The sequence below is a fragment of the Rattus norvegicus genome, chromosome X (genome assembly GCF_036323735.1).
Source record: "Rattus norvegicus strain BN/NHsdMcwi chromosome X, GRCr8, whole genome shotgun sequence".
Classification (NCBI taxonomy): domain Eukaryota; kingdom Metazoa; phylum Chordata; class Mammalia; order Rodentia; family Muridae; genus Rattus; species Rattus norvegicus.
This window is the reverse complement of record NC_086039.1, coordinates 77,572,885-77,597,684: the sequence shown is the minus strand read 5'-3', so window position 1 is coordinate 77,597,684 and position 24,800 is coordinate 77,572,885. Positions and strand designations below refer to the sequence as shown.

The 24,800-nt window shown below is 41.4% G+C and overlaps 2 protein-coding genes across 2 annotated transcripts; both read right to left on the bottom strand.

The window, feature by feature from the left end:
* Positions 1 to 14,444: 14,444 nt before the first annotated feature.
* Pcgf6l1 (polycomb group RING finger protein 6 like 1) lies at positions 14,445 to 15,588 on the bottom strand. The gene has a single exon (NM_001106935.1). The coding sequence runs from the start codon at positions 15,502 to 15,504 to the stop codon at positions 14,806 to 14,808; it is 699 nt and encodes a 232-aa protein (NP_001100405.1). The 5' UTR covers positions 15,505 to 15,588; the 3' UTR covers positions 14,445 to 14,805.
* On the bottom strand, positions 15,560 to 23,415 carry LOC120099145 (uncharacterized protein DKFZp434B061-like). Its single transcript, XM_039100152.2, has 2 exons — positions 23,347 to 23,415; positions 15,560 to 16,213 (listed from the first exon to the last, which is right to left on the bottom strand). Exons 1-2 carry the CDS (start codon positions 23,413 to 23,415, stop codon positions 15,560 to 15,562), a joined length of 723 nt encoding a protein of 240 aa, XP_038956080.1.
* Between the last annotated feature and the right edge of the window lie 1,385 nt (positions 23,416 to 24,800).

Genomic DNA, 24,800 nt, shown 5'->3' with positions numbered 1-24,800 from the left:
GGGGAAAAGCAGGAGAACAAGGTAGTTGCCTCCTGAAGATAGAACCTTTCCTGTGACCCTTGCCCCAAAATGTCAGAGTTTAAACAGTATTACCTCTCCATATCCATTTAAGGCAAAATATCAAGAGTAACTTAAACATCTAGGTGGAATATAGAATATGTCCTGTGAGTCATTTGATGGCTGCAGACACTGAGACAGGCCAGCTGCCCCGAGTGACAGAAGACACCCAAAAGAATGCCTGTGGCGAGCAAGTATGTGCTGAAGTGTTGGGAGAGAAACAGCTGAATGGTTTGTACATTGTGGAGAAAGGAGGAAATGGAAACACAAGGGTGGTGAGGAAGAGCCTAGTGCAAGAAGCCTGTGCTGCCACCTGAGGTCATGGTGAGGTCCTGGCTGGTCTTGCTGCTGAGGGACATGTCTGGGTCTATGGCTCTGGAGCATCAATGGTCTCTGTTTCCCATGTTACCACCAAAGGCCATGTGGACTTCTCTAGTATGGGCTTCTTCTTGGGTCCATTTGATGTCCAAGGGCTGTAGAGAACTGGCCCTAACCCTTCCCAGTTGCAACATTCAGAATTGGTCCTGGTGGTGAGCATGTGGGAGAGGGCCCAGCACTTCACTAACTATGGTGCTCTGGAGGGTTCTCTGTCCTTATTGTCTCCCCCAGCCTGCATGTCTGGGCAGGATAGGCCTATGAGAAATCTGGCCCTGGTGTTATGGGAGTGGGAGAATTGGTGAAATGAACACCTCCACTATCATCCAGGTCCATGCCCAGATTCAGGGCTTTTGAGTTGTCTCATCCTAGCATCTATGCCATCTATGGACTGCTAGATGGCATGGAGGGGCAGGTCCTACAGATTCAAACTTGCAGGATCTCTATTAGACAGGGCAACAAGATATGAATGGAGACCTGGTTAGGATCCAGTATTGTTACTGTAGCAGAAGCCAGTGGTCTTTTTTTTTTCATCTAAATGACTTACTTTATTATCTTATAAGTTTATGTTATTATTCAGCTTGAGGAATATTCAGTTGTAGATTTGCAGGTCCCCATTCTTTCACATTAAGCCATTCTGATGTCAAGATTCAGAAATGCATTATTTAAATTATTGAAAAAAATATGACTAAATCCTCCACTCTTTCTTTCTGTAGACTTTCTTTAAAACATTTGTATATTCCATAGTGTCTGAATTTTCATGGCAACACAGTTACTATCCATTATCCCTTATCCATTCCATAATTCTATAATACCATCATGTAGCTAGTTGCTGTTGAAGAGGATGTTTTTTCACCGATGAGTAAAATAATGAAAACATTTCCCATATATCCTGCATTTTAATGAAGAAGGATAGCCAATGAGTAATAGACAATGAAGAGAATGCTCAAAATTATGTTTGGAAGCTATAATGCCTCATTGTACAACATTATACATTTAGTATGGGATACTAAAGAAAGTTAGGGCCTACAGACATGAGTTTGAAAGCATAGTAGAAGCCCATGGAAATTGATTGGTAAAAGTATATGTGATTGTTGATTTTTTTGTGATCCCTTTGCCTATGATTTCCTGAATGTTATTGTGTGGTTGAACAACCTTAGGTTAATATAAAATTCCATTTCGAGGACTGAGTAATTTCTATGATATTTGCCAAGTACAGAATGCAAAGTCCATGTATCTATAGGTTATAGATTTATAAAATTGAAGCCAGTGGTCTTGAATCAGACCAATGACTAATTGCAATGAACATTTGCAAGATGTATGGGCAAAAGTGTACACTGTGTGACATGTTATAATACGCACAACTTCTGCAGTAAGTTTTTTTTTAATTATTTATGTTCTTCCTTTTATTTTTGTTTCTTTTGTAGGACAGTTGTATGGGTACAGAGCAGATATGGAGGGACAGGAAGATTAATGAAGTTGAGGCACATGATCTGAAAGTCACAAAGATTTGTAGGCATATTTTTTTGCCATCTACCTTTAATAAGGGTAGCCCACCACCCAGCAGAGATTGTAGAAGATCAAAGTTATTGGGATACAGGGAACGTGGACCTGTTCAGCAGTTCTTTGGGAGTGAACTTGATCTTCTTGGTCAGCAGTTCAGTCCCTTAGCAAGACCAAATATGATGTAGCAGCTACAGACAAGTCCTCTAGGCAGGCAGGCACCAGGCATTAACCAGCAGCCACAGTCCATTCCTTTCAGCAAGCAGACACGAGGCAGCTGTAGTTCAATCCTGAAGAAACTGCCAGGCTTATCAACAGGCCTGAGGCATGGCCAATGAAGTGGCAAGCTACTGCAGGAAACTGGAGAGCAGTTTTTGGGCTAGTTTCTTTTAATGTCAAAGTTATCACAAGTGGAGCTCAACAATTCTATGTAAGGTGAATGCATACCTGTCTTTAGTGAAGAATAGCAAGGTGGACCAAACCAAAGCTCAGTCAAGTCCCTGTCTCTTTCTGTGGAGTCATATTTATACTCCTCCATCAATTGTCCTTTCTTGTGTCTGCTATATCAAAACATCCTTTCACATGTGTCTGCTTCAGGAAAAACACTTTGACTTGTTTGCTTTAGCAAGGCATCTTTTCACCTGCATGCCCCAGCAAAATATTTGATATAACTTTCCAAAGAACTCAAAATTTCCACTTCATATCCCACTTTTTTTTTAAAGAATTGTTCTTTTTTCTGTCATTAGCAATATATTGTAGGACTGTAAATTGGTACAACCACTCTGGAAATCAGTCTAGAGGTTTCTCAGAAAATTGGACATAGTACTACCTGAGGACCCAGCATACCACTCCTGGGATTCCAACCAAAAGACGTTCCACTATGTTCATTCACAGCAGCCTTATTTATAATAGCCAGCAGCTGGAAACAATCCAGATACCTTTCATCAGACGAATGGATACAGAAAATGTGGTACATTTACACAATGGAATACTACTCAGCTATTAAAAACAATGACTACATGAAATATTTAGGCAAACGGATGGATCTAGAAAATATCATCCTGAGTGAGGGAACCCAGTTACAAAAGAATACACATGATATGCACTCACTGATAAGCTTGAAATACTCATGAAACAATTCACAGATCACATGAAGCTCAAGAAGAAGGATGACCAAAATGTGGAAGCTTCATTCCTTCTTAGAAGGGAGAACAAAATACTCATGGGAAAGAAATACAGAGACAAAGAGTGGAGCAGGAACTGAAAAAAGGGTCATCCAGACACTGCCCCACCTAGGGATCCATCCTATATACAGCCACCAAACCCAGTCACTATTGCTGATGCCAAGAAGTGCTTGCTGACAGGAGCCTGATATGAATGTTTCCTGAGAGGCTTTGCCAGAGCCCTACCGATACAGATGAGGATGCTTGCAGCTAACCATTGGATTGAGCACTGGGACCCCAATGGAGGAGTTAGAGAAAGAACTGAAGGAGCCAAAGGGGTTTGTAGTCCCATAGGAAGAACAACAATATCAACCAGCCAGAGCCCAACCCCCAGACTAAAGCAACAACCAATGAGTATACATGGAGGGAACCATGACTTCAGCCAGATATGTAGCAGAGGATGGCATTGTCTGGCATCAATAGGAGAAGAATCCCTTGGTCCTGTGAAGGCCTATTTCCCAAGTGTAGGGGAATGCCAGGGTGTTGAGGTGGGTGTGGGTGGGTGTGAATGGGAGCATCTTAATAGAAGCAGGGAAGAATGCAAGAAGAGGGGGAAAGGATAACATTTGAAATATAAAAACAAAACAAAACAAAACAAAAACAATGGGGGAAATCACAATCCTTGACCTCAAGCAGTATTACATAGCGATAGTGATAAAAACTGTGTGGTATTGGTACAGAGACAGGCAGGTAGATCAATGGAATGGAATTCAAGACCCAGAAATGAACTCACACACCTATGGTCACTTGATCTTTGACAAAGAAGCTAAGACCAGCCAGTGGGGACAAAAACAGCATTTTCAATAACAAAGGCGCTAAAACCATCCAGTGCAAAAAGAATAGCATTTTCAACAAATGGCATTGGTACAACTGGTAGTCAGCACATTTTAGAATGCAAATTGACCCATTGTATCTCCTTGTATAAAGCTCAAATCCAAGTGGATCAAGGAACTTCACATAAAACCAGATGAGCTGAATCTAATAGAAGAGAAGGTGGCAAAGAAGTTCAAACATATTGATTGTGACAGGGGAAAATTTCCTGAACAAAAGACCAACAGTGTATGCTCTGAGATCAAAAATTGACAAATGGGACCTCATAAAATTGCAAAGCTTCTATAAGGCAAAGGACACTGTTAATAGGACAAAATGATAATTCACAGATTGGGAAAAGATCTTTACAAACCCTATATCTGATAGAGGACTAACATCAAAAAATGTACAAAGAACTCAAGAAGTTAGACTCCAGAGAACCAAATATCCTTATTAAAAATGGGGAACAAAGCTAAACAAAGAATTCTCAGCTGAGGAATACTGAATGGCTGAGAAGCACTTAAATGTTCAGCATCTTTAGTCATCAGTGAAATGCAAATCAAAACAATCCTGAGATTGCACCTTAAATAAATCAGAATGACTAAGATCAAAAACTCTGGTAACAATAGATGCTGGCTACGATGTGGAGAAAGAGGAACAGTCCTCCATCGTTGGTGGGATTGCAAGCTGGTACAAACACTCTGGAAATCAGTCTGGCGGTTCATCAGATATTAGACATAGTACTACCTGAGGACCCAGCTATACCACTCCTGGGCATACACCCAAAAAATACACGAACATATAACAAGGACATATGTTCCACTATGTTCACAGCAGCTTTATTTATAATAGCCAAAAGCTTCAAACAACCCAGATTTCCCTAAACAGAGGAATGCATACAGAAAATATGATATTATTTACAGAATGGAGTCCTACTTAGCTATTAAACATAATGACTTCATGAAATTCATAGGCAAATGGATGGAGCAAGAAAATATCATCCTGAGTGAGGTAACCCATTCACAAAAGTACACACATGGTATGCACTTACTGGTAAGTGGATATTAGCAAAAAAGAAGCTCGGACTGCCCACGATACAACTCACAGACCATATGAAACCCAACAAGTGAGAAGATCACACCAAAGTGTGGCCACTAGAGTCCTACTCAGAAGGGGGAAGAAAATAATCTCAGGGAAGTAGAGGGAGAGAGGGCTATGGGAGGGAGAGAAGAGGGGGATGGAAAAAGGGTGCCAGTTCAGGTATAGGAGGAGATGGGGGAAAAGTACAGAGGGTTAGGGATTTGAAAGTAGATATGTAGCAGTGGGGGAGGGTACCTGAGGATAGTCACTAAAAAAGTCCCAGATGCCAGAGACCCAAGAGGTTCTCAGGATCCAATAGGGAGGACATTAGCCATAATACCCAACAAAGGGGAGATAGAACCTGTAGAGAACATATTCACTGGATAGGTATGGCCTCTGATTGAGGGATGGGCCACTCACCCAACTCAAAAGTATTAATCCAGAACTTGTCAAAAGGAAATGCAGGGACAAAGAGTAGAGCAGAAACTGAAGGAAAGGCCATCCAGATTCTGCCCTATCTGGAGATCCATCTCATATACATACAGCCACCAAACCCAGACACTATTGCCAATGCCAAGAACTGCAATACATATATGTACATATATGTCTCTACAATACATATATGTAGATGTACACAGTTAAACATTGAACTGAGCGCCATGACACCAATGGGGAAGTTAAGGCAAGGACTGAAGGAACTGAAGTGGTTTGCAACCTAATAGGAAGAACAATATCAACCAACTAGATTCCCCACAATGTACCCAAGGACTAAACCACCAGCCAAAGAGCACACAGGGGGTACCCAGGGCTCCAGATGGATATTTAGCAGAGGAATGCCTTATCTGGCATCACTGGGATGGTGTGTCCCTTCACCATGTTAAGTTTTGATGATTCAGGGTAGGGAAATGCTAGGGTGCTGAGGCAGGAGTGGGTGGGGGAGTGGTAGGGGGTAGGGGCCTTGTGGAGGGGAAACTAGGAAGGGGAAATAACATTTGAAATGTAAATAAACCCAAAAGATGCCTCAACATATAAAAGAGACACGTGCTCCACTATGTTCATCGCAGCCTTATTTATAATAGCCAGAAACTGGAAAGAACCCAGATGCCCTTCAACAGAGGAATGGATACAGAAAATGTGGTACATCTACACAATGGAATATTATTCAGCTATCAAAAACAACGAGTTTATGAAATTCGTAGGCAAATGGTTGGAACTGGAAAATATCATCCTGAGTGAGCTAACCCAATCACAGAAAGACATACATGGTATGCACTCATTGATAAGTGGCTATTAGCCCAAATGCTTGAATTACCCTAGATCCCTAGAACAAACGAAACTCAAGACGGATGATCAAAATGTGAATGCTTCACTCCTTCTTTAAATGAGGAAAAAGAATACCCTTGGCAGGGAAGGGAGAGGCAAAGATTAAAACAGAGACTGAAGGAACACCCATTCAGAGCCTGCCCCACATGTGGCCCATACATATACAGCCACCCAATTAGACAAGATGGATGAAGCAAAGAAGTGCAGACCAACAGGAGCCGGATGTAGATCGCTCCTGAGAGACACAGCCAGAATACAGCAAATACAGAGGCGAATGCCAGCAGCAAACCACTGAACTGAGAATAGAACCCCCGTTGAAGGAATCAGAGAAAGAAATGGAAGAGCTTGAAGGGGCTTGAGACCCCAAAAGTACAACAATGTCAAGTAACCAGAGCTTCCAGGGACTGAGCCACTACCTAAAGACTATACATGGACTGACCCTGGACTCTGACCCCATAGGTAGCAATGAATATCCTAGTAAGAGCACCAGTGGAAGGGGAAGCCCTGGGTCCTGCTAAGACTGAACCCCCAGTGAACTAGACTATGCGGGGAGGGTGGCAATGGGGGGAGGATGGGGAGGGGAACACCCATAAAGTAGGGGAGGGGGAGGGACTAGTGGGATGTTCTATTCATTTACATATAAGAGATATAATCTCATTTTTGTCTCTGTATTCCTAGTACCTGATATGTATTCAACAAAATTATGTGGAATTAAAGTAATATTTTTCTTTAGCAAAAGACTAATTCTTTTGATGTACAAAGAATAATAATATTTATGAAGTAAACACCAACTTAGGGTTCTTTATAGTCCTTACAAAGAAATGAATGTTTATTCTCATATTTTATTTTTCATTTCTAAATAGATATATCATTTACAACATTATAAGCCTTCAATTATGATACAAACTGGTGCTGATGACTAGTAGAATTTGACAGCAACATCCTAAGGGATTTTTCAAATATGTTACAAGGAAATTAAATCTTTATGGTCCATTCAAATGTAGGTTAAATCATCAGTATACACTTTTGAGACTGTGACAATGTCCCACTTCATCAAACAAGCTCTTATTAAGAATAATGTTTAAAGACTCTACATGGACTGACCCTGGACTCTGACCCCATAGGTAGCAATGAATATCCTAGTAAGAGCACCAGTGGAAGGGGAAGCCCTGGGTCCTGCTAAGACTGAACCCCCAGTGAACTAGTCTATGGGGGGAGGGCGGCAATGGGGGGAGGACTGGGAGGGGAACACCCATAAGGAAGGGGAGGGGGAGGGGGATGTTTGCCCGGAGACCGGGAAAGGGAATAACACTTGAAATGTATATAAGAAATACTCAAGTTAATAATAAAAAAAAAATGTAAATAAAATAACCAATACAAATGAAAAAAAATCTCTTCCTCATGTTTATGGGTAGTTCAACCCTATTAAGTTCTCAACTTCACCATGTGCTCGTCTGGTTCCACACAGGAAATTCACTGGACACTTTGTCTTATTTGTGTTAATTTACCAAATCCTATAAATGATGTGTAAACCTTCTGAAGTGGCCAATTTGGATTCCAAGACTTTGGAGAATGTATACTAATATCAGCTTCTCTACTTACCAACCCCCCTTTTTTTCTGTTTAAAATTTCAGGAAACATTTTACACATACATGTGTTTTTCTCTAGGGAAGAAGTGGAAGTAGTAGTCACAGGCTATTACCATCTTCACTTTTTTCTTTTTTTGGATATTTCTTTATTTACATTTCAAATGTTATTCTCTTTCCTGGTTTCCTGTCCAGCCCCCTATCCTCCCCATCCCCTTCTTATATAAGGATGTTCCCCTCCCCATTCACTCTCCGTTCCCCCCCAGATATTCCCCTACACTGGGGGTCCAACCTTGGCAGGACCAAGGTCTTCTCCTTCCATTGGTGCCCAGCAAGGCCATCCTCTGCTACCTATGCAGTTAGAGCTATGGTTCAGTCCATGTATATATAGTCTTTGGGTAGTGGTTTAATCCCTGGGAGCTTTGGTTGGTTGGCATTGTTGTTCTTATGGGGTTGCAAGCCCCTTCAGCTCTTTCAGTTCTTTCTTTAATTTCTCCAACAGGGGTCCCATTCTGTTTTCAGTTCAGTAGTTTGCTGCTAGCATTCACCTCTGTATTTGACATGCTCTGGCTGTGTCTCTCAGGAGAGATCTATATCCAGTTCCTGTCAGCATGAACTTCTTAGCCATTCATTTGTACCATTAATTTGTTCTCTGATCATTGATCATTTTTTTTCCAGAACACTTGTTTCCCAGTGCTCCCAAAAGCCCATGTTCATTCACCAGGAGCAGCCTTGTCTTGATGTAAGGAAATAAAAACTGAGCAATTCTATCCCCTTCTTCAATTTTGCATCTCCCCTTTTCACATTTACCATGGTTTTTATTTCTCCCTTGTGATTGCCTCTATACCTTGACATACAATAAATCGTTGAGAAGTTAATCCACTTCTTCCCAAGATTATTTTCACTGTCCCAGAGGTTAAGGGACTGTCTACACACCAGTGGTTAACTTTTACATTATCCTTAAAAGTTGAATGCTATGAGTTACCTGTGGCCATATCCAAAGATGCACTTCCTTTTGTAGCATGTATAATATCAGAAATACCTAATTTTCTTGCCTGCTTGGTACCTCCTCATTTACCAAAGGGAAACAGCTCATATTGTTTGCTTCAGGGCCTCAAGCTGACAGGCCCTTAGGTTCATTTCTTGATGGTAAGAGGTTTCCTAATACATTTTAGACCAGCACTCTTTGACCAATGTTTGTCCTTTCTACAGTGGCTGCAATAGCCAGAGAGCCTTTGTGACTTTGTTACCAGAACCTGCTTTTCTACGTTATCATTACTGAATTCTCTAGAGTCAGTGTATCTGTTATTTTGAGCTCTGAATCTTTTAGCCTTACAATTTCTTTGGAAGTGAACAAATCGACCACAATTAAAACATTGAGCATTTTCATCTGATATTTCTAGCTATGATTTCCCCTATAATATTTGCATCATACTCCTGAGAACCAATACCAATTGTTTCCTATATTCATTCACTGGGGCTCCACATGCTTTCAATGGTCTGATTGATCTCTTACATTCAGTGTTTGCATTCTCAAAGGCAAAGTATTTCTATCAATGACTGCCTGGTTTCAGAGATTGATATGACTTTATTCACAGTTGAGCTCGACCTCTATAAGAATTCTGTACAAACTTCTCCAGAGTCCTGTATTATTTTAGTAAAGGAGGTAGATTTTTCCTCCAGGATCCTCAACCAAATTCTAAGCTCTTAAAGTGACAACATGACATTGTTCAATTACACCTTCATCAGATCGGATTTAGTTTTGTAAGTCTACATAATGCCCTTCACCAAGTAGCTGGCCTTTAGTAACATTTATTCCTCTTGCTAAATTATGTTGTGCTAGTTTTGTGGTTTCATGCCTCCACAACAAGCATTGTAATTGTAGACCAGCTTCTAGAACAGCTGATAACCATCCCTTCCAATCTTGAGGGACTACCCTATGCTGTGTAGCTCAGTTACTTAGCATATTGTGACAAAGGAAGAATGTAAGCCATACAAAATAGATTCTTTAAAATGCTCTATATCTAGCATTTCTGTTGGTTGCCAGGTCAGCTCATTATAGGCAGACCATTAGCAGGCATAAGCTGCACAAAGACTGGGAGGCTGAAGATGCCAAACAAATCCTCTGGTGGTTCACTCAGATGTACATTAACCCTTTGTGTCTGTGACACCTCCTGCCCTTCCCAGTCCTTTGTATCACTGAGATGATCTGGGCCCCTGGTAGTGGAGCCCGGTGGGGTGGCACTTTACCTTTCAGCCTATTTTCTGTACATTTTCGTGTTCATCCTGCAGTACAGTCCCTATTTCATTCACCAACCTGAACTCTATTCTCCCCCTGGCTCTTTTTTCTTTCTAAGCATTTCAACCTCTAGTCGCACACTCTATGTGTATAGCCGACTATGCTATCTTTTCTAGCAGAAGAGAATTGAGTGAACGTTCTGAGTTTTCAGCTTTCCCTCCAAACTTTTTCAGAAAAGTATATGTAAACACTACAAAGCAAAACCAGAAAACCCTCTCCAGGAATACAGTAGGAGTCCACTCAGAGGCAGTAGCTGTCATTTTGCCAATTTCCTTAAGTAACATTGCTAACCCTACATAATTAACTTTTGCTCTACCCACATTAGAACCAGAGTTAACCATTATGCCTAAGTGGTGCCACCTGTAGGCATCAAATTTTTGCAATCTACCTTTAATAAGGGCTCAACTTTTCTGTAGCCCAGCACCTGGCAGAGGTTGTGGAAGATCAAAGTTACTGGGATACAGGGAAAGTGGACCTGTTCGGCAGTAGTACTTTGAGAGTGAACTTGAACTTCTTGGGCAGCAGTTCAGTCCCTTAGCAAACACCAAATATGATTTAGCAGCTACAGACCAGTCCTCTAGGCAGGCAGACACAAGGCATGAGCCAGAAGCTACAGTCCAGTCCTTTCAGCAGCAGACACAAAGTAGCTGTAGTTCATGAAGAAACTGCCAGGCTTGCCAACTGGCCTGAGACAAGACTGCTGAAGAGGCAAGCTACTGCAGGAACCTTGAGAGCAGTTTTTAGGCAAGTTTCTTTTAATGTCCAAGTTATCACAAGTGGAGCTCAATAATGCTATGTAAGGCAAGCAAATACATTCCTGTTTTTATCAAACAATAGTGAGGTGGAGCAATCCAAACCAATGCTCAGCATTCATCTCCCACTGTCTGTGGGGTCATATTTATACTCCTTAATTAAACATCCTTTCATGTGTTTGATATATTCAAACATCCTTTCACCTATGTCTGCTTTAGGAAAACATTCTTTCACTTGTTTGCTTTAGCAAGCCATCTTTTCACCTGTGTGCCCCAGCAAAACATCATTTGATATAACTAATTTTCTAAAGAACTAGAAATTTCTACTTCAAAGAATCAATAAAAAGTTTAAAAATGTATTTCCTGTCTTGAGACATCCACCTAACAACCTCCTAGGGTTTCCAGGGTTTCCTCCTCCAGTGGGTGATGGCTTCCGTTTGTGGGTCCCACTGTATCCAATGCTAGGCAGCCTCTGCCTTCTCCAGGGGGACCCAGTGGATCTCAGGTGGTTTAGGTCAAGCCATCCACCCCTAATGCACACAGAGCAGGATCCTTGTACAAGGTCCCTAGATATTCTGAGCACAGAACACTGCACAAGCCTTTTCCATCCTGTGACTTCCGGCTCCCTGGGGCAGGGGTGAGGTTGAGGAATTTCTGCCTTTTAATTGGAAGCATTAAGTCTTTTGATACAGAGGGTGTGATGAGCAGGGAAGGCATTGATTGCTACAGTGGCCAGTGAGGACCTTGTCCCCCTAGTGAATGTGGCTCTCCTACTGTGCCAGGCTGAAAATTCTAGCCTAATCTGGCCCCTCAGCAAGTTGGTGGGTGCTCAGGATGTGAGTCCCTCTCTTGTAACCTACAAGTCCTTCCACCAGCCTATTCTCTACCTGACAGCTGAAAATTCTAGCCTAATCTGGCCCCTCAGCAAGTTGGTGGGTGCTCAGGATGTGAGTCCCTCTCTTGTAACCTACAAGTCCTTCCACCAGCCTATTCTCTACCTGACAGCTCCTTACCAGAACTCACCCTTTTCCCCTGTGCCTCTCTGGAGCAAACTATTGCAGCACAGACAGAACCCGGAGAACAGACTCAATTTAACTCTACTAGCAGCTCCATTACAAAATGACCAATACTACCCATGGTCACTCTTTTGGGATATGAACCCTGGAAATTCTTGAGTCTTAGAGTATTTGGTTGTGGACAATATCCTTGGGACTCTTACATGACCTTTGTCTGGTTTATTTTTTACCAAGATAGTCACTGACTAAGAAAGTCTCCACCAGGAGAGTGACTTTGCATTTTATCACTCTGCAGTGTCAATCAGTGTCAGTCAATCATGACACAAGAGAGGAAATGCAAAAAAAACAACCAAACAACAACAACAACAAAAAAAAACCCAGATAGACACATACATGAAACAACAGTATCTTTTACCTCAAGTCTTAGAAAAAAAAAATACAGTAGTAAAGCACACTTGATCAACTGCTCAACCAGTGGGCAGGAAACAAGACAAAATAACAGTAAAACTAAGTAGGCATCAACTACATGGTTTCACACTGTCTGAGAAGTCCTTCTTTTGGCTTATATGCACAGTGGATGCCAGGTATGGATGTGTTCAGAATGGCCAGATAGCTTCTGAGCTGTCCCAAAGAGACATCCTGAGCATGCTGCAGTGCAACAATGTCTTTGTATAAGGCAGCTATCTGGATGGATAACACTGAAACTCTGAAAGGAAACAGAGAGGTAAAAATTCTATAAGGTTACTAATGCCTGAGAGAGGTCAATTTACGCTTAAAGTGAAAACCAAGCAGCAATTGCAATTATACAAATGTAATTATAATAATAATTCACTATAATTCACTCATTGGTTAGTTCGCACAACTTCTAAATATAAGCTTATGAAATTAACCTTGTACAAATGCAACAGATAAGGGAAAAAAGTTAACCTCAGCTCTGGAAAAAAAAAGAAAGAAAAGAAGAATGTTCATTTTGGCTCAGTATTTCAGAGCTTCAAATACCTGGCTGGTCAGTAGCTGATTTGGGACTGTGGTGAGGTAATAGTGTAGTACAGCCAGAAGACTGAGAGGCACTGTATCCTTTTAAGCATATATTCCCAATCACCTACATCCCTTCAGTAGGCATCCTGCGCCGGGCAGGCCTAAGTTCTTAACTCTATATAGTTGAAGAGGAGCTTGATCAGCTCGTATTCTTCCCTCTTTCCCAAAGTGCCACTATGTATCACTATGCTGAGCTACTTCACAAATTCTTCACAATTGCTATTCTTTGTCCAAACTTTAAAGACTTTTTTTGTACAATTTGGAATGTTAAATAGACCCTGCAAATATCTTTTAGAAAGCACCATGATGTTAATTTGGTGCAAAATAATGTTTGAATTTGAAACTTCATTATTATCATAAAATTTCAAACACTCTTATTTTTAACCAGGTAAAAAAATAATAGGAAAATTGAAGCTGATTTGCTGAAGAAACGCTGAGCAAGTATTTTGCAACCTTCCGGACTCACCTGAAATTTTCTATTTCAGAAGTGGTGTCATTACAAGATATCAACCACTGTTCTATGGAACTCTTGCATGATGTCACTACCCCAGTGGCATTGGTAATAACTCTCTTGTGTATGTTTATACAAATCACAAAGACACAACTCTTACTTTAAGATACGTTAAAATGTCTTACTATACTTGATGGCTCATGACTCAAACTATACAATCTACAGGAGACAGTCACTTTACAGAAAACAATTCATACCTTTTAGAACTGAATGGCATCTCTTCTGGAGTGTTGTTAGCTCTAAAGATGACAAGTTCAAAACAGGATAAGAACATAAAAATGTAGCTAATAATTTTGGCCTTTGATGGTGAGTTTACTTTGCATTTAACGGTAGCTTTGAACATCCAAGTTAAAAGCACACTTCATTTTCCAAATGGAAGACCACCTGACACCATCCCACAGAGGAAAATCTGAACAACAAACTTTAATTAAAATTACTTAGTCTTCTATTATTGCAAAATATAAATGAAACAATTAACTTAAGTGCTTGCATTTCCATTTTGGCTCATATTTTCAGAAGTTCAAACCCATGGCAGGTTTGTCCCTGATTCGGGCCTCTGGTGAAATAACAGCATAGCACGGAGTGTTCAACTCATAGCCAGTTCAACAGAGGAGAAAACAATTACCAACTTATCTGAAAGATAGTTAACAAAACAAAACCAGGAAAAAAAAACCTTTGAAGTGCTCATAACTACAAAGAGTTTAAAAATTCAACATTTGTTTTTCAAGCTCTGAGTTCTTTTTGCTGTTTATGTGAAACGGGTGCATTCCATTCCATTGCTCCAAGTTGTACCTAAAAATGCTAAGATTTCTGATGTGAAAACAGGTATGTCAGAAACAGTACAGCTTATAATGATTCCACGTTTTCTCGAACTCTTCTGGAAGATTCGGTTCTGCAAAGGCCTTCTTACGGTCTGTCCTGCCATAATAACTGTAGCAAGTCACTTTGAGAGGAGACCTTAATAAAGGCAGCAGACCACCCTGCATCCCCTACTGTACACCGGACTTGTAGATTATGAAAGTCCTTCAGCAACTGTCCACTGCTTGTGATATCTATTTGACAGACTGCAGCAAAGCACATCGTTCTCTTGAGAAATGTTTCTCTATGTCCAGTGCTTGCATTTCTTGAGACTCAGATAAATGTGGTTTTCAGTGGATTAATATATTCAATGTATGCATTAGTACTCATAGACTCCAGTACTAAAGACATACCAGTGCGCATAAACTAAGACACTAGTCCACAACTTCCTTGGTGTTCTCTTCACTTGAAGGGCCTGGCTGTGGAACAGCAGCGGGTTTTGGTGTTTGCCCACGGTTTTCTTTATAGAATTCACGCCTCTGCTTTTTTTCCTTTTCCTCTAGACCTGACACTAATTTGTACACTATGTTTTGTAGTTGTGGATCCATCCTCAAGTTATTATGAGGTTTGGCCTCGTGCACTATAATGTTGCACTTTGGACATCTGTTGCTATGTTCAAAATGTTTTACAATGCAGCTTTTACAGAAGGTATGAAGACACTCTGTAATGGTTGCTGCATCTATTAAGTAGCCTTTGCAAATAGAACAGGAGATGTATGGGATCATCTCTGAGAGAGGAAGGAGGCGCTCTTCCTGGTCAGACTCGACTGCAGCCTTTTCTTCTGCCTTCCCCTCTCCCCCCTCAGGAGGCTCGGATGCCAGGCATTCCTGAGTTCCCATGCTTGTACTGGAGGACTGGTCCTCCTTGCCAGATGGGGGTGCTATGGTGCCTGCAGGAGGCAAATCCTGGCGTGCAGGCCACAAAGCCTCCTTTGCTCCCTCTGCCCCCTGAGCTCCCTGAGCTCCCTGAGGTCCCTGAGCTCCCTCTGGTTTGGCAGCATCCAGTACACCTTCTTGGGTCTCTGGGCTGCTCTCCACTACTGGTTTAGCAGGGGACAAACTGGGTAAAGGCATGGCCAGATTTGAGTGTAAGGCAGAGTCCAGAAGTGAGGCAAAGGTGAGAGATAGGTCAAGATATGGAGGCAAAGAGATTGAGACCTTTAATTAGGCCCGAAGGAAACCTGTCTGCGGCGACACTGAGATGTGATGTGATGCGATGCGATGCGAAACCAGGTGATGGTGAGGCCAGGTGAGGTGAGGTGAGGCTCGGCGAGGCCCGGCGAGGCTCGGCGAGGCCAGGCGAGGAGAGGCCGAGGCCGAGGCCCGGCGAGGCCGAGCGAGGCCAGGCGAAGCGAGGCCGAGGCGAGGCCCGGCGAGGAGAGACCGAGGCCGAGGCCAGGCGAGGCGAGGCCGAGGCCAGGTGAGGCAAGGCGAGGTGAGGAGAGGCGAGGCCCGGCGAGGCCAGGCGAGGAGAGGCCGAGGCCGAGGCAAGGCGAGACGAGGCCAGGCGAGGCAAAGCGAGACCAGGTGAGGCGAGGCCAGGCCAGGCTAGGCGAGGCCCGGGGAGGAGAGGCCGAGGCTGAGGCCAGGCGAGGCGAGGGCGAGGTCGAGGCCAAGGCGAGGCGAGGCCCAGCGAGGCTAGGCGAGGCGAGGCCCGGTGAGGCCGAGGCCGAGGCGAGGCGAGGCCCGGTGAGGCCGAGGCCCGGCAAGGCCAGGCGCGACCCGACTCTGAGATGAGATCACCAGGCAAGGTCAGGAAGCAGGGCAAAATCTGGAGACCAGACTAGACGAGATAAGGCTGGAATCTGAGACGAGACAGGCGAGGTGAGACGCGACCTGGGACCCGAGGCCAGACCGGGAGTCCAGCAAGGCAAGACTAGGGGTCCAGTCTGGCCAGACCCTGGTCAAGAGGAGACTGGAAGTCAGGCGAGACGAGACTAGACGAGAGGAGATGTTGACGCAGCGAAACTGAACCCCAATATCAGGAAGTGAGGTAAAATCAGGAAGCAACGTGAGACTGGGAGGCGCTTAGAGGCTCGTGGTGGCACGGAGGGACGAGACCAGGAAGTTAGCCAGCAGAAAGTGCATCACAGGAAATACTTACAGGGAAGGCAGGATAACACTAGGAAAGAAGCCAGGGGGCGCCACAAGGCTAAATCGAGTCACCATGCAAGGCGAATCCCTGAAGTGAGATAAGAACAAGACGTGCATAATTCAAAGTGAGATGATGTACAATAGGAGAGTGAAGTGGCAATAAACAAAGAGTGCAGCCAGGCTAAAAAGATGGTGGAGGAAGCAAGTCCGAGAGAGGCTGAGGTGGGTAGTGGTGGACACCAACAAGCAGATAGGAGAGAAGTGAGGCAGCCAAACCAAAGTGGGGAATTTGCAGAGGTGGCTGGGAAACTGGTCATCTAAGAGAATGACTCTGGTGCCTGCCAACAGATCCCCTTCCCTTTTTTTTTTTTTTTCGGAGCTGGGGACCGAACCCAGGGCCTTGAAGCTTGCTAGGCAAATGCTCTACTGCTGAGCTAAATCCCCAACCCCCAGATCCCCTTCCCTTAACCCGACTGCCTGGTTGGGCCTCAGTGGGAGAGGATGTGCTTAGTCCTATCGCGATTGGATGTCCCAGGGAGGGGTGGTACCAATAGGATGCTTCCCCCTTTTGGGGGAGGGATTTGTAAGGTGGAACTGGGGCCTCCGGAGGTAAAGTGAACAGATAAAGGAAGAAGAAAAAAGTTGCAGCGCATGCAAAGGCAGGCAGATCTCTGAGTTTGAGGTAAGCAGGGGTCTACAGAGTGAGTTGCAGGAAAGCCAAGGCTACACAGAGAAAGTGATTCAAACAGCATAAGAACAAACAAAGCAACAAACCAAAACAACACCGACCCACCCCCCCGCCCCGAAAAAGAAAAAAAAATGCAATCTTTCCGCAGCTGACTTTTAAGGAACCTCACTCAATTTTCCTTTTCAAGTGCTTCATACTCAGCAGTAGCTTTTAAAGAACTACGAAAATCCTGTTGCAGACTAAGTATAGTTTCTGTAGTGTAATAGGCACATTGCATTTATTTATTTATTTATCTGTGTATTTATTTAATGTATACACACATATGTGGACATGGGACTTGTACCATTGTGGAGGTTACAGAGAAACTTGGGAGTTTTTTCTTTTCTTTTACCTTGTGAGTCCAGGTAATAGAACTCAGAGACTTTTAGGGAGTCTTGCTAGTCCCCTACTAACATTGTGTTTATCTAGAACACTGAGCTAGATCCCATGTGATGATGCATTAGGAATAATAAAGATCTCTGTTTCAGCACCATATATGCCTTCTTATAGCAAATTACATTCATTCAATAATTATTTCTGCTGGAAAATAGAAAATTTCTGTTTTGAAACATGTTCTATGAAGAACAATCTGTTACCAAATGAGCAGGAATCCAACTGCTTGCTATTTTATCTCCTTCCTCCTCCTTCTGACTTTCTCTTCCTTTCTCTCTCTCTCTCTCTTCCCTTCTCTCCCCTTTTCCCTTCTTCTCCCTGTTGTTGGTTGTAGTATGATGATTATTATTATGTATATTTTGTTATTTTTTATGGTAATGGAAACTAAATCTAGGGTCTTGGCCATGCTCAGCAAGCAGTCAACCATTGAACCATATCCTCATTTTTACCTTTTATTTTGAGATACTTGACAGGACACTTTACATTCCAGAAAGTTGCAGGATATCTTGAGTAAAATGGGGTAGGATGTAGACAAGATAAGTGTTTTCTCTTCCCCACTCCTGTTTGATTAAGCATTCTGCCTCTGAGTCTAAGATGTGATTGAAATAGGAACCCTCAGGATTAGAATTTTTCTGGAAAATTTTAAGCTGGAGAAGTGACTAGGTACCTGCCTACAGGAGACTTAGCACTAGTGGAATGACTCATCATCCAGGAATCTTCCTATCAATTCTAATAATTTTGGTTTCCTGATGAATCCACATAATGTATATATCCTTTTTTTCATCTGTTCTATAAATTTCAATGCCTTTATGAGTTATATGGGAAAAGAATGAGGAGGATTGATCTCTTCCTGAGTTCTGAATAGAACTGTAAATAACCCTTTGATGACTTTTGGTTTACTGTAATGTGATCTCTGTTCCCCACTGGATGTAAGAAAGAACCCTAACATAGCCAAGGTAACTGATGACTCAGGATGCTGTACCCATGGCACCCTTGGAATGGGGACGTGCCTACTCTCATAGAACACTCAGACTGACATTAGATTGGTCACACAAGGGGCTCAGAAATATACTTTCCTCCTACTCAACAGGGTAGACCTAAAGCAACCATGATAGTGTTCCAACACTCATCAGTGCTGCCTGTCCACTGAACATGCTCACTAGTCAGGCCTCTTCCAAAACAATTGTATGTAAATTAAACCTCACAATTAATTCAGAAGAGTTTTTTAAAACTCAATTCATCTAGTCAGTGTAAAGGGGGATGGTACCCTCAGGAGGTGAATCTCTGGATCTATGTAATTACCTCAGATTACATTAGCACGTATAGAAAAGTCAGCTTGCAAGTTGTGAATTTAGGAAGTCATATCAATTCCCAGCAACTACAAACAAACAAACAAAATACCAAAGGTGTTAGCTGTCACAATGCAAGTCTATAGCAGCACTGAAAATGATGCTTACTAGGAGAAAGGGTCTTGATATTATGATTGGCCCTTGAAGTGAGAGGGAGAATATTAACAATGAATATATATAATTATAAAAATTATATAATAAACACAACACATACGATATTATGTATCATCATTATACAATAATTATATAATAAACACATTACATATAATATGTATTTTATGTAATATAATTATGTAATCTATATAATTTATATATAATATATAATATGATTACATAATTTTGTCTTATACTATAGCTCAGAGTATCCTGGAACTCAATTTATAGACTATTTTGATCTCAAAATCTTGGCAATTCTCCTGTCTCAGCTTCCTGAATATTAGGGCATATGGGGGTGGGGACCACTGTACTTACTTTACTGTGCTGGTTAGTCTTATGTCAACTTTACTCAAGCTAGAGTTATCTGAAGGGAGGATTCAACTTTAAGGCATTTTCCTGATTAGTGATTGATGGGGGAGGCTCCACTCCATGGTTGATAGTGCCATCCCTGGGCTCGTGGTCCTGGGTTCTATAAGAAAGCAGGCTGAGAAAGCCATGGGGACCAAACCAGTAAGCAGCACTCCTCTATACCATCTGTAGCAGCTCTTGCCTCCAGATCCCTGCCCTCTTGGAGTTCTGTGCTGATTTTCTTCAATGATGACCCATGCAGGGGAAGTGCGATCCAAATGAACTCTTTCCTCCTCAACTTACTTTTTGGTCATGGTATTTCGTTGTAGCAATATAAACTCCAACTAATTGCTTTCAGTTCTGATTTTTTTTTGTTTTTTGAACTGTAGGATATTTACAATCTGGATATTTACCCTTGTCAGATACACAGTTTTACAAATACTTTCTCCCTTTCTGTAGGTTGTCTTTTCCGATGGTTGTTTCTTTGTGGTATAGAATACTTTTAGTTTGATATAATCCCCACTTGTCTATTTTTATTTTGTTTCCTGTGTGTTTGATTCTTGTCTAAAAATCCCATATCCCTTGTAATATCCTGTGACCACCCCCTCTGCTACTTCTGTCATCCAGGCCTTACATGTAAATGGCTTTAATCAGTTAACATTATTTTGCATGTGGTTCTCTACTTTCCCTGGCACCATTTCTTATAAAAGACTCTTCACCAATGTATGTTTTTGCTTGTTGATTCATATTTTTTCCTTTTACCTTCTGCATTTATTTGCTTGTTTTTGTAATATAGGGAACTGAAGTAAAGGCTTCATGCATATTAGTTAAGACCTTTAACAATGAACTATATTTTTATGTTAAGTAAGAAAATAAAGAAAAAAGCCGACAGCAAATGCCTTTCAGGAGAAAGGGCCTCGAAATCAACATGCATACAAATGCATATATATAATATATATACACACAGACACACAGACACACAGACACACAGACACACACACACACACACACACACACACACACACACACACACACACACACACTCTAGGGCCTTAAAACAAAAAGGCTTCCATTTAAGCCCAAGAATGGACTTTCATTAAGAGGAATAGCTTAAAGTAAGAGTAAGATAAGGAAAGAAAGAAATGTAACCTTCATCAGAGGGAAGGTAGAGTGTGGTTGAGGTCAGAGGAGCCATTAGGGAACAAAAACATCCTTTGAGAACTCTTTAGAGAATGTCCCCCAAAACAAAGGAAATACCTGGATTTTATCTGTTTTTCAGGGGCTGATGGTAGTTTTACACCACATGATTTATTCTGAGATAGTAGAAGTGACACAGAGCATGGAGGAACCAGGTACCATACATTAAGAGCTGTTAACCAGAGCACAGAACATCCTGTTAACTTCCTGTCCCAGGGAGAGAGTTGAAATGACTATGGCCTGATTTCTTCCAGCTGTGATATCTGGCCTCTGAGCTTCTTAAAGTGCCAGGCCCATGTCTAACACACCCCCTTTTGTTTGTTTCTTCATGAGATAGGGTCTTGTTAATGTCAATGTAATAAACACAGATCTCTCATTATGACGGTAAAAGATAGTTTACTATGGAGTGAAATATGATTAACCATATCCCAGAAACACAGATTCTGGCTTCCCTGGATGGCAGCAGTTTCATAAAGTTTTATAGTAATAGAGCAAAGAAAGTCATAAAAGATATAGGTAGACCGAGATACATTATTAGTAGGCTATGGATGGACTTGCAACATTCCAACCTCTCCACAGTCACTGACATTTTAATTAGTTAATCAGTTTAAAAGAAGCTTTGGTGTAAGGTATAGTTTCTTTCCAGGGAAATTTCATTGACTCTTCCCTACTCCTGATGAATCACATTTTGTGCATATGGAAACTAAATATTCTTTTAAAAATGCTTCCTGATGGCTATGAAGGCTAATTCCTATGATCTAATATAAATAAGGCTATGCAATAGGCAGGAAAGTAGTTGTCAGAAGAGTAGTTGGCCTAGTTTGCTTCTTTGTTGCTGTGATTAAACACTAATCAAAACCCATGTAAGGGAGGACAGGGTTTGTTTTTGCTTACACATTAAAATTCATTGAGGGAGGCCAAGGCAACAAATAAAGTACAACAGGTATCTGGAGGCAGGAACTGAAGTAGAGGCCATGGAAGAATGCTGCTTACTGACTCACTCCTGACTTCTACTCAGCTACTTTTTATACAACCAGGCCCACCTGTCATCTTACATTAATTGGAAATCAAGAAAATGCCACACAGACATGTTTACAGGCCATCTGATGGAGGCAATTCAAGTGAGGCTCCCTCTTACATCTGTCAGGTTAACAGCCAAAATTAGCCATCAAACCAGGAAAACAATCAAAGAACCAACTCCCAAATCATAACATCAAAATCTACTAATCATTTTAATCTAGGCTTGATTTTTTTAATCTTCTATATCTGACCTAATATTTATATGTAACATTTAATATGAGTACTGCATGTTAAATTAAGATACTTGAGAACAATCTGGGCCTGGAGATACAGCACAGTGGTTCTGAAAACTTACTGCCCTTTCAGAGGACCTAGACTCAATTCCCAGAACCCACATCACGCAGGGCGAACTGCCTGTAACTACAGTTCCAGGGTATTGACACTGTCTTCAATCTTTGTGGACAACTACATCACAGTGCACATATATCTACTCAAACATACACATAAAATTAAAATAAATCTTTTTAAGGAACACAGTCTGGACTTGTAAAGTGAAAAGTGGCACCTTAACCAACAAAAGCATTTTTACATGTGTCACCATACTCCTTCACCATGCATGTTTCCTGCCAATGTGGATGGTCATTTGGATTGCATGAAATATTTTATTTTATATTTGGAGTAGTTAAGATAATCTATTATTGTGCAGTTTTAGCTTTTTCTTTTGGCCACTTTGATTTTATATTTGAAAGCTCATTTCAATGGCTAGCTCTGCATATTTAGGAAATATTGTTCTTTCATGGCTAAATATTATTACTATGCATATTATCTAAGCCCATATTTATGGATAGTACCTTGATTGTGTTACCTTGGTCTTGTACAATATTTTGGTTGGGGGAAGTAAATGGATAGTTACATTATAGAAGAGCTCAGATAAAAATATGATATTTTTTAACCAAATTGTTGTTTTCCACATACCAAAATACTAAACAGAGGTAGAAACAAGAGGCTAGACTAGAGAGAATTCAAGATTCCCTAGGTTTTGTAACCATAACTGAATCTTATTCTAATTTTAAAGCCAGAGAAGGATATGGGATTCCACTAGGACTTGTTTTTTAATATGCCTCATCTGTGCTCCATCGGGAGAATATGAATATTATTAAGTATTTTTCTACTCCTGCTTGACTTTGCAACAGGACACTATAAATAATGAATAAAAAATCAGTTCTTAGGCATAAAATATCATAAATATTGTAGAGGTTAAATTCCTGTATGATTTGATAAAAAGTGTTAACTCAAATCTTTCATTATCTCTAATAAGTAAATGGGGATAAATTTACATTAATTTTGAAGTGTGGTTTCCTTTTGGAAATTAATGTTCACATAAACTTGCCCAGAGTAGCCTTGAATTTGTGATTCTTCTAAATCACTGTTCAGAGTAGCTGTGATTACAGGCCTGTTCTGCCAGACCCTGTTAGTGTTTTTAATGTCTTTGTTGAATATCAGTTGGCTGTAGATGTGGACGTTTATTTCTAGACATTTCTATTCCATTGCTCTATGGTGGCATTTTCATGCCAAGACCATGCTGTTTACTAGAGTTATAGTAATATATTTTGAAATCATGTAGCATTATACCTGCAGTTTTGCCTCTTGTTCAATATCTCTTGTTTCGTTATTTAATTGAAACTCTTTTTCATTTTTCATTTTTCCCACTACACCACTCCCTCCCCTCCTCCCAACCCCTCTACTCCACCTTCCCTCTTCCTCAGATCCACTCCTCTTCTGTTTCCCTTCAGGAAAGAGCAACTTTTTTGAAAATCCATCAAGAACATTATTGACATTTTAGCCTAGATTTCACTGAGTCTGTAGAACAAACACTTTGGCAGTGAGGGTGGTTTCAAAAATGCTGGATATCTCCCCACTTTTCAGTTCTTCTACATTCTTTTTTTTTAATGGTGTTGCATTTCACTGCTTTTTTCTATTTTTTAAATTTTATTTTTCATGGATATTCTATGTTTTTGTATTTCAAATGTTATCCCCTTTTCCCACTTTCCCATACCCCATACCCCTCCCCCTGCTTCTATGAGGATGCTCCCACTCACGCCTGCCCACTCCAACCTCAATGCCCTGACATTACCCTATACTGGGGAAATGAGCCTTCACAGAACCAAGGGCCTCTCCTCCCACTGATGCTCACAAGGCCATCCTCTGTTACATATGCAGCTGGAGCCATTGGTCCCTCCATGTATACTCTTCGGTCGGTGGTTTAGTCCCTGGGAGCTCTGGTGGGGCCTGGTTGGTTGATACTGCTGTTCTTCCTATGATTTTGAAAAGCCCTTCAGCTCCTTCAGTCTTTTATCTAACTCCTGCATTAGGGTCCCAGTGTTCAGTCAAATGGTTAGCTGCAACCATCCTCATCTGTATCAGTAGGGCTCTGGCAGAGCCTCTCAGGAGACATGTATATCTGGCTCCTGTCATTAAGCACTTCTTGGCATCAGCAGTACTGACAGGGTTTAGTGGTTACATATGGGATGGATCCTGAAGTAGGGCAGTATCCAGATGAGCTTTAATCAGTCCCTGCTCCACTCTTTGTCCTGGTATTTTCTCCCTTGACTATTTTGTTCTCTCTTCTAAGAAGGAATGAAGCATCTACATTTTGGTTTTCTGTCTTCTTGAGCTTCATATGATCTATGATTTTTTTGTTGGGTACCAAGCATTTGGGCTAATATCCACTTATCAAGGAGTATATACCATGTGTGTTCTTTTGTAACTGGGTTAACTCACTCATTATGATATTTTCTAGTTCCATCCATTTGCCTAAGAATTTCATGTAGTCATTGTTTTAATAGCTGAGTAGTACCCCACTGTGTAAATGTACCACAGTTTCTGTATCCATTCCTCTGTTGAAGGGCATCTGAGTTGTTTGCAGCATCTGGCTATTATAAATAAGGCTGCTATGAACATATTGGAGCATGTATCCTTGTTATATGTTGGGACATCTTTTAGGTGTTTCCCCAGGAGTGTATAGCAAGGTCCACAGGTAGTACTATTTCCAATTTTCTAAGGCACCACCAGACTGATTTTCAGAG

What these genes read in the sequence shown, in the direction of transcription:
- LOC120099145 (XM_039100152.2), bottom strand. Translation starts at nt 23,415, where the DNA reads ATGAAAAATGAAAAAGAGTTTCAATTAAATAACGAAACAAGAGATATT. An exon ending in AACAAGAGGCAAAACTGCAG is followed by an intron (nt 16,214 to 23,346) that starts GTATAATGCTAC and finishes TATCTCGTCTAG; the next exon opens with TCTGGTCTCCAGATTTTGCC.
- Pcgf6l1 (NM_001106935.1), bottom strand. Translation starts at nt 15,504, where the DNA reads ATGCCTTTACCCAGTTTGTCCCCTGCTAAACCAGTAGTGGAGAGCAGC.